General features: G+C 34.8%; 1 protein-coding gene across 3 annotated transcripts; it reads right to left on the reverse strand.

The window, feature by feature from the left end:
• Window positions 1–1,532: 1,532 nt before the first annotated feature.
• On the reverse strand, window positions 1,533–5,272 carry LOC120358163. 3 transcript variants are annotated; one of them, XM_039451119.1, is made up of 6 exons: window positions 4,757–5,266; window positions 4,547–4,676; window positions 3,944–4,454; window positions 3,633–3,863; window positions 2,870–3,181; window positions 1,533–2,767 (listed from the first exon to the last, which is right to left on the reverse strand). In XM_039451119.1, the coding sequence occupies exons 4-6, from the start codon at window positions 3,736–3,738 to the stop codon at window positions 2,340–2,342; spliced, it is 846 nt and encodes a 281-aa protein (XP_039307053.1). In that variant the 5' UTR covers window positions 3,739–3,863; window positions 3,944–4,454; window positions 4,547–4,676; window positions 4,757–5,266; the 3' UTR covers window positions 1,533–2,339. The 3 variants fall into 3 exon arrangements, with proteins under 3 accessions (XP_039307053.1, XP_039307052.1, XP_039307051.1); XM_039451118.1 differs by having other exon boundaries at window positions 1,533–3,181; window positions 4,547–4,639; window positions 4,757–5,272; XM_039451117.1 differs by having other exon boundaries at window positions 1,533–3,181; window positions 4,757–5,267.
• Window positions 5,273–10,848: the final 5,576 nt, after the last annotated feature.

Below are 10,848 nucleotides of genomic sequence, written 5' to 3' on the forward strand. Positions count from 1 at the left end.
ATATATTATTTTTTAGAAAAAATCGGTAATAAATAAACTAAATATCAAGATTTATTAACGTCAACTTCAATAGTAAAGTGGAAAGCAAATCTTGTAATGTCAGCAATCGAGGACTAGCTTCATTCACAGTACACATCATTCATTCATCATCCTTACCAATGTACAAAAATATCTGAAATATTTATATTAATAAACAAATATAATTACAAATTTTTATATCATCGGCATTACTTCTTCACAATCTTGTATAGTTAAAATCATGTATTTTATTACAAACAAAATAAATATTGCTTAACACTACAAAACGCGTGATATCAGTACAAAATTACCTTTTCAAAAAAAGGTAAAAAGAAAGTGCCAATTTTTGTGTGTGTGCGCATCTTATCTTTAATTTTTAACAGAAAATTTTTTCCGTCCTAACTCATGTGGTAATTTTACCTTTAACTTTAATTCTACAAAACAAAAATAGTATTACATTGTACTTTGTATTCTTATTTAAAAATTTCTTATTCCAACCCAAGTGGTATGTATATTTTTTAAAAACCCAAGTGATCGTTGAAATAACTATACTTCTTTTAAGAAATAAAATCAAAGTAGTAGTTCTTTGTATTTTTATTAAATAATTTTATTTCAACCTAATGATATGTATTTCAAACAAATTTTTAAATTGTGTTATTTAAATCAAGTAATACATATTTCCACAAAATTTGTGAAATCTTTGAATTGCGCTAATTATAAAGAGCATATTGTAGAACGGGGGTTCTAGGACCGAGATCCCGTGTAGGAGAAAAGAAGCTTCTTGTCCAGGAAGGCTTCGGAAGGAAACTCACTGAGCGTTCAGTTCACTTTACAACTTTATTTCAGGACGGACACGCGGTACAGAGAACCGCACGGACGGTTGCCGAGAGAGAAATGCGCGGAAACGCGCCTGCTTAGTCCAAGGTCGGTAAATGGCGCGTCGGTAGCGACGCCACATAAGGTCTTCCGCCGCACTTCGAGCTGTTTGGATCCAAAATGGCGACCACAACGCTCAGCTGATCAAAGGTCCATAGATAGACGCGACGACAGGTACGTCGCATCTATCTACGGACCTTGAGCTAATCAGCCAAAAAATATAATGTTTGATTTTTAGGTAAATGTTAATGTTTAGGCTGTTTAAAAGTTAAGTTAAGTTAAAAAACATAAAAATAAATAATACTTGGTCGAAATTAGAAAAATAAACAGCATGCATTCTCAAATATATTAACTAATTTTATTACTAACTCTTAATTAAATACATTGAGTGTTTAAAATAATTAAACTAAAAATTAAATTTTCCAATAATCTTATATTTTTATTAATAAACATGTAATTATAATAATTAAAATAATAACTCAAATAATACATTTTAAATGGACTTTAACTGGCGATTAAAATATTGCAAAAAAAAATTTATTTAAATAATATTGCTATTAAAATAAATATTTAAAAACCATAACAATATTGCTTTGTAAATAATTTTGATTTTTAGATAATAGATTGCCTATAAACACTTTTTGAAGCAAAGGATTTATTTTTCGTTAAACGTATTTTCTTTTTTTGATCGTTAACAAAAATAATTTGTCGAATATGAATATATCGACGTAAAATATTGTAGAAGAAATTACAAGGTTTGGTACGTTCCGCACAAATGTTTGAGATAGTTAATTCTTTATAAAGTGCCCATTTTTCGATCATTTGTAATAAATGCTCAAATAATCAAGGGTGCAGAGCACATCTATCAAAATGCGCTTGCAAATGACCTTCAACTAAAGAAATATAGTTAAATATACCATTTGAAGGATTTTCTAAGAATCCAAAAGAAAGAGCTTTGGTATAAAATGAATACTGACCATTATCATCAGTAAAAGCTTTTAAACAATCACTACAAGCGTATTTTTTTCGTAAAACATAAGAAATTGCACTTCCTAGTACGTTGTTTATAATATTACACTCTAATCTATTTGTTATTGGGGTTACATAAGTGTAATTTTGTGTATTTTCATAAACAGGAGAATACATACAATCCTCTGGCGGAATCACAATTAAATCTTTTCCTTTCTTTGGTTCTTTTGATAAAAAAAATTGAACGTAATGCTCATCATTATCATCTTCATAATTTTTTTTGGTTTTTCGTGTGTCTAAAAATTGACATAATGTAATCAGTCGTAGACACCGTTTAGTTTCTAAAGCAGTTGGATTATCGTTTCCATGTCGACGTAAAATCGAAAACAAATTTTCTATGGCATCTTGATTAAGGCGAGAGGTTAAAAAAAAGTTATATCCAGTTTTAAATAATAAATTCACGAGTGTTATAGTATTTAAAACTGACATTTTATACCCGTCTGAACTGGTTTCCATGACTTGCCAATTATTATATTTTCTATTAAATCTAAAAAATCATCAATAATAGCTATTTTTACATTTTTATTACTTAAAGTTATAGCTTCACTTTGGTATCTGCTATTCATTACATCAAACCAAGCTCGAACCTTTCTTATAAACCAAGCTGTAGTTTCAGCTTCTTTATCTATCATTTTCAGTTCAATCAAAGTTTCCAGAGCAACGGCAGTTCTTACATTAAATATATGCGCTGCTGGTGGTACTTGCATTTTATTAAAAGAAGAAGGCCTTAAAATCTCAGCTGTTATATTTGGTGCTAATTTTAAATCACTATGTCGTTCTTGAATTGCAACTAATTTTTCAAGGTATTTAAATCGTACTTCATTACATGGCAAATTTTCAGACTCTACAATTAATCGGGCTATTATAATGATGGAATTATTGGTTAACGCCATTCGTAAATTTTTTAAAAGATGTGGAACATCTGGAAAGATATAAAAAGAATTACCAGTTCGTACGGGATGATCTATAAACGATACAACGTTATCCCTCGAAACGTTTACTCCTAAGTTGCGCCATATAGCTTGATTTTTCGGACCCATATCACAGACTAATCCATGAATCCTAAAGCCTATTTTCTCGATTTCTTCAACAATTTCTAAAAGTAATTGGGTCATTACACAATCATCTGAAGATTTAGACGTCAGATGCCATGAAATAATTTGCTTCCAGTTTTCTGTTAGTCCTCTGAGCATAAAAACAACAACAGTAGTGCTTAGTTTTGCTCGTTCTTCACACGTTATTTGTCCAATAAATGACCCTGTAGTTATAGATAAAAAATATATATTTCAATTTTAACGTACTTTGGATTTCGAACCAATGCCTATGAACTGTATAGAGAGACAAGGAAATGACTAAATAACAAAATATGAGAAAAAAATTATGTTATTATTATTACAATTTTCTTACTCTAATACTATTACTTATAGGTATCCTTATTAATACTATTATCAAAATCATTATTTTAATTACAATTATTATTCTTACAATTATTATTAATATTATTATTATTATTATACATTTGAAAATATATTCTACTTATCAATAAAGAGACTGTAGAAAAACACTCATGAATTAGTACTTATATACAGAGATATACAGAGTGTAGGAATTTCTTTTAATAAGGATGCTAAGAATATCTATTTTTGTAATCATATTTTGTAATTATTAGTCGTAATATAAATATAAACTTCAGTTTGTATCATATATACCTGTGCTAACATCATACTCCAAGGATTTTTTAATGTCCATTTCATCCATCAAAACTACACTATCACTTTGATGCGTAGATGAATGAGTTTTCTTTTTCTTTGCCATTAATGAAAGGACTTTTAACAGACCAGGAGAGAAATCAAGTTTACTGATGTGTTTGCATAAAGTAGAATAAGCTGGTAAAAGTAACTGGAGGTCTTTTTTCAAATATAAATAGGCCTTCCATCCAACTGTAAACAGAAAGTATCAAAATTAGTGTTAATTCCATACAAAAACTAACATTACTTTATTTAAAAATTGAGGGAATTACCAGCGTATCTTATTTGTATTGCAAGTTTTAAGCATTCAGGAGAAAATTTTGGTTGATGTGGATTAGATAATCCTGCAGCAAATTTTTTGAAAAATGGAATCTTTTCCAATTTTTCAGATAAGGTACAACATTTTTTTCTTATAAGATTTCATTTTTGTTGTCATTTTTAGTCGTAATAATTTTTCATTTTTATATTTCGACTTTAGCATATTAGCTTTTGCACGCTCTTTTTCTAATTGCAGTTGCAAGTATTTTATTTCATTAGCTTGTCGGATAGTACCTTCTTCATTAGAAATGTATTTTGTTTGTAACATAAGTGTGTCACTGTCACCATCAGTTTGAATGCTTGTATCTGTGACCATTTTTGCTGATGGAAAATGTTCATTTAGTGAATTTCCATCGATAACGTTCTCATTATCCCTAATATTACTGTTGAAATTAGTTAAAATCACCGGATTAAAGTCTTGAACATAATCATTTTCAAATAGGTTTTCGTGAGGAGTTTATTGCCCTGCAAATAATAAATGTAATTAAAAAATAATAATTATTATCTAATATCCACAGATATTGAATAAAAAAATATGATTCTGCAATAATTCTTACCAACTGCTAACTGGTTATTGAATGTAATTGTTGAATTTTCATCATTAAAAATAGTTGGAACAGCGTTTAGTTTTAATTTTCGCCATTTATCCTCTCGGTGGTTTTCAAATTGGGAGTCATCAAAGTGACGCTACATAAAGTAAAACGTGATAATTAATACGTGCTTGAAATTTAAATTATATTTTTAATTGAAATAATTCATTTACATACCTCGCATAACCTCGAAGTCGGTGCTATACTTTTGCCGCATTTTTCGAGCCATACTTGTTTTCGTTGCTTGTCTTTGGGAAACCGAAACATACGAAACCCATTTTCACTGCGATTCTTGCGATGTTTTGCACAGCAGCCTACCATTGCAGCTTTTCGTCTTTCCGACGAGATACGTGTCCGTACAGTGCCGTACACCATCAGCGCGAATGGCGAACTACGCACACAGTAACAACTATTGTACGACGTGCACTAATACACAGTCACTGGATCCATAATGGCGGCCGTCGGAAGACCTTATGTGGCGTCGCTACCGACGCGTCATTTACCGACCTTGGCTTAGTCGACGAAGCAGCCCGTACGGGCGTGCTAGTGTCGCAAACAGTGCCCAATAAAGAATTAGGTCGGAAGGACCAATGCGGTGAGCGCTCGAGCGCCACCGCCGTCTCGTCACGTTCGGACAAATTCAAGCTGGATAAAAGTCTTACCGGACAAAATCTTGCAGGACAAAATCTTACAGCTTGGCCAGCCTGAAACGATGGTCGTCCCTGAACATGGGAGCGTAAGTTACAAATATGCTAAGAATAAACATTTTCAAATACATTCAATAAGTAATAGTAAAATAACAATCTTTAGTGCGTAATCTTAAATACTACAAGTAACGCAGCAATATAAGTAAAGGTAAAATGATAATCTTTGGTGTACAATCTTAAACACTACAGGTAACGCAACAAATGTCATGAATATCAATTAGTTTGGAGAAATCACTCGCTTAAGTCTATCGGGGGACAAAATGGAATTATAAGGTTTTTGTGTAATACTTTTGATTTGGAATATCCTGTATCACATAACGGTTTTTGTTTATGGTTTTTGCGACTAAATATGGACCTTTATAGATTGGCTTTAACTTTCTATTCTCTCCTGGTTTGACGGTAGAATCCCTGATCATAACGTAATCATCAGTCTTATACTCTGAGGGAGTTTTATGTCGTTTGTCGTAATATGACTTATTATAATTTTTTATTTCGTCCGATACTTGTAGAGCAATATCTCTATTTTTATCTCGAAGCTCCTCAAATTCGGAAACTAAAAGAGTGGATTTCGACAAATGTTTAAGGTATAGTTAAATCTGTATCGAGGTGATTGCGTTTATCTACGCCAAATAAGAGTTAGCAGGTGAGAATTTAATTGCCGTATGGAACGTGTTATTCATCACGTATTGGACCTCTTTTAATTTTTCAGGCCAATCAGATTGGTCATCAACTATTTTACGAAGCAAAGTTTTTAAGAATCTGTTGACTTTCTTACTAATACCGTTTGACCAAGGAGCCGCTACGGCAACCTGTCTATGCTTAATACTTCGGCTTTGTATAAATTCCGAAAACTCAAAGGATGAAAATGCAGTACCGCGATCGGATACTAATTCCGTTGGGTTACCAAATACGTCAAAGACTGACGACAAATGCTTAATGGTTTCTTTAGAGCAAGTTGTTCTTACTGGAAATAGCCATGTAAAGCGAGTAAATGCATCGGTTAGTGTTAGAACATGTCTAAACCCGTTGGCTATTCTAATTAGGGGACCGAAATAGTCGATATGCATAATTTGAAACGGAGATTGAGAGGTGCTCTCAAATTGTATCTCACCCTCTTTTGTGTTAGTCAAATTATTAGACATTATACAAGTTATGCAATTGTCTATGTGACTTTGTACTTTTCGTCTCATGGACGGGAACCAATACGAATCTCTTATGCTTTATAAAGTTTTATTAAGCCCACAGTGAGCACAGTTATCGTGGTAAACGCGTATAATATTTGATACCATCGATTCAGGTACATAGAACAATAATCTATCATCTATCTTACGGTAGACTAGGCCTTCTATTAGCACATATTTGTCATGTTCAGTCTCTTCTAAGGAACTAGCAGTAGATTGTAAGTACGGATCCGCTGATTGACAACAACGCAATTCGCTTTCTAGAGGAACTGTATCAATAGAGGCGACGATGCGACTTCGTGCATTGACGTGAGTCATTAGATTACCTTTACGGTGTATTAACTTAAAATTATAATTTTGTAATCTCAAGACCCATCTTGCAATACGAGGATTCAAATTGGCCTTGTTAACGGCATAGACAAGAGCAATGCAGTCAGTTTTAATAGTAAATTCGACCCCATATAAGTATACATGGAACCGTTCGACGGCTTTAACGATTGCTAACAACTCGAATGAGTGATACCGACTTTCTGCGGAATTTGTTGCTTGACTATAATAAGCAATCGGCGCTAGCGCTTTATTATCTTGACGTTGTAAAAGAATCGCCGCAAACGCAACGGAGCTGGCGTCAGTATGAAGTTCTATTGGTAAACGCAAATTATACAATTGTAACACTGGTAAAGTAGTCAGATCCTTTTTCAAAACTCGAAACGCTTCAAGGCATTGTTCATCAAAATTAAATGTTACTGACTTTTTAAGCAACGAGTATAATGGTTTGGCTTTTTTGGCAAAATCTTTAATAAATTTACGGAAGTACCCGACAAGACCGAGGAACCTTTGAAGTTCCACAACGTTTCGAGGAATTGGAAATTTTTCAACAGCTTCTGAATGTCGGTTACTGAGTGTAATGCCTTGATCAGACACTATGTAGCCTAGATATTTGAACTTTGTTTTTAGGAATTTACACTTGGCGAAATTAACGTCAAACGAATATTGTTTTCATAACAGTAGAACTCGCTTCAGCAACTCCAAATTTTCCTTCACCGTGTCAAAAAGGATGAGAATATCGTCTATGTAGACCAGAAATTTTATTTTGACAAATTAAAGGCTGTAGGATTTGCAATAACCGCTTCTAGAACTCTGCCGGTGCTTCAGAGTATCCAGATAGATAAACGCGTGTTGTACTTATATTGGCCATCAGGTGAGGCGAAAGCAAAGTATTTACTGTGATCCGGGTGGATCGGAATATCGTGGAAGCTTTCGTGTAAATCTAGAAGAGTGCGTATAAGTTTATCAGCTAATCTCGTAAATAGCTCTTCAATAACCGGAAAAGGATATTTTTGCTTTACTACCCTTGCATTCAGTGGGCGTAAATCAACGCATAACCGCAGCTAACCGTTTTTCTTTCTGACAGGTACGATGCGAGAACAATATGGAGATGCTGATTCCTTTACTATTCCTCTAGCAAGCAAGTCGTTATCTCGCGAATTTGTGTACGTTTTGGCCACGCAAAGCGTCTCGGTAAATACGCAAAAATAGAATCGTGTAATTGCACGGTAACGCGATGGTTATCTTTAACCTCTTCGACAGGAGTGTCTTTCACTTCCTGTATAAATCTTTTGTACTTCTTGGTCTATTACTAGACCAAAATCAGTTTGGATTGTGGCGAGCCCCAAATCATCTTCGATAACATCAGCAGATGCTACTTCTTTAAAAATTTATAATCTTTCCTCTACTTTGGATTCAGATGGTTTGAAAATCAGTGTTAACTCATTTTGCTCAGACGCCTTATGAATTCCTGGGTGCGATTTATATACAACTTCCGAAGGAACGAACACGTTTCTCAACTCTATCGTCCGCTGAACTGGCTCTTTTCAAATGACCGAAGAGCCTATGTTACCTGCACCCTTTTCAACATACTTACTTCTGGTTCTTCTTCTTACCTCGCTTTCAATTTCCACTTTGTTAACAGACTTCGGAACGTCTTTCACGCCTCCCCTCTCAATCACGATTTACCTTCCTACCGTACTTCAACTTTCCAACCATCGTGCCTTTACGCAGCCGCATCCTTCTGGAATTCTTTCCCATTCAACATCAGGCAATCCAAATCCGTACAAACATTCAAACAAGAGTTTTTTGTTCATCTGATGAAAAACTCACCGCCTTAGCTCCTGAGGATAAAGACGTTGACCTTTTTGTCTCTATTTCGCTCACTCTCTTATTTAACTCTTATTTTGCATCACTTCGCACTACTTTATTTAACCTTACCTCGTTTTGTTATATCTTAATGCTTATTTTATTTTGCATCACTTCGCACTACTTTATTTAACCTTACCTCGTTTTGTTATATCTTAATGCTTATTTTATTTTATTATTATTTTTATTTTTATAATACTTCGTTGTATCTTATTCTACTCTGTTTTATTTTATTTTTTCTTTATTCTGCTTAGCGTTAGCAACAAATAACTTAATCTTGTTTTGCGTTATTCTCATTGTATCAAATTTTATCCTATTTTATTTTTATTTTCATGCTCAATTACTTATTATGCACCTATTACTTTTCAACTTTTTATTCTGTAAATATTTCCTTTGTACCAATCACGTGTATTGTCTATCTTAGTGTTCTTAGAGGGCTTGCCCTAGAATGGAAATAAATGTTTGTCTGTCTGTCTGTTTCTCTCTCTCTCTCTCTCTCTCTCTCTCTCTCTACCGCTACCCTAGAGACTTCCGCTTCCGATTACAATTCTTTGCTTTTCCTCCTTCTCACTTACTCCCTTTATCACACTCACACTTCTCATTCTTAACCTCTTTCTTCCTCTCATACCACTCACACCCTCCCACCCTTCGCCTAATCTTATCCTTTCTCCCCCCTCACTTTATTTCTTTCTTTTTCCACCTTTATTAACCATCTCTCCCCCTCTCCCTCCTCTTCTAAAATCCTCCCGCACGCCTCCTGCCATGTCTCCTCTCCTCTTTCCATGCTTTGCACTCCTTCTACACGTGTTCTCAAAATTCCAAATGGCTCTCACATAACCTGCACAACTTTCTATCCTCTTTCTCCTAATATCTTTCTTCTAACATTTCGTTCTTCAGCCTATATCTCACTAACTTCTTCCACCTACTCTTCCCTCCAGTCTACTTCTAAATATTTTGGAATTCCTTCTCCTTTTATTTTTCCGTACCATTTGCTAAACTTCCCGTTTCCTTTCCCACCTCTCCTCTCTCTGGTTTTTACTATCTCTCCTCTTTATCTCGTCAAAATGCACTTCTTTTCCCTTCTTTTTTTTCTCAATATGGTGCTTTCACTCTTTTCTCCCTGAAAAAACTGTCCCTCTCCTTCTCCCACTTTGACCCTTCCTTTTTCTTTCTTATTACTTTCTTCATCTCTTTTAAAAATATTCTTGCTAATATACTTTTCCTCTCCCTCCAATTTCTCTTTGAACCCCCTCTCTTCTTTTTCTCATTTTCTCTCTCTGAATTTCCTTCCTTACCAAATACAGCGGCGTCTTACCGTTTACCCCCAATACCCACCTCAAATACCTCTCATGCATTCTCTTTACTCCGTCTCTCTCTTTCCATCCCTAGATCTCCACTTCATACCCCATCATCGTCCACATTGGCGTATCATACAGCCACACTTTCATCTTTCAGTCTCTCTCAAATATCTCGGGCGGATCTTGTTAACACACGGTGTAATAGCATACGTCCTGATAACGACAGGCTAATTACTGTAGGCGATAACACACGTTAAATTTAAAATAATCCCCGATAACTCATGTCTATTTAGCATACGTCTCGATAACGCACAAAGTAGAATATGCATCTGCCCGATAACGCACGTCTTGATAACACACGTCAAATTTAAAATAATTCCCGATAACGTCCCTTTAGCATACGTTCTGATAACCAACAAAGTAAGATGCGCACTGTCGACCTTCCCTGCCCTCGCGAGCAAAACGAGGTCTATAGATGTACTGTTCCACAGAGGTTTGCAACTTTCCACGGTAGGTTGTATCTTGCTTCTTGAATATAGTCGTAAAATAAAAGCTAATTAAGCCGAATGCGCGTAATTAAATCTGTTTTGAGACGTGCGTTATCAAGCAAGTGCGCATCTTACATCGTTGATTATCGTGACATGTGCTAAAGAGACCTGGGTTATCGAGACGTTTGCTAAAGAAATGTGAGTTATCGAGACGTATGCTAAAGAGACATGGGTTATTGAGACGTGGGTTATCGAGACGTGTGCAGAAAAGATGAGGAATGTCGGGAATTATTTTAAATTTAACGTGTGCTATCGGGACGTGCGTTATCGGATTCCGTCCAACCTCCTCTTTCCGATACCCCACACTTAACCCATTACTGCCGCCGCCTTCACCATCCT

Source organism: Solenopsis invicta, chromosome 6, assembly GCF_016802725.1.
Source record: "Solenopsis invicta isolate M01_SB chromosome 6, UNIL_Sinv_3.0, whole genome shotgun sequence".
NCBI lineage: Eukaryota > Metazoa > Arthropoda > Insecta > Hymenoptera > Formicidae > Solenopsis > Solenopsis invicta.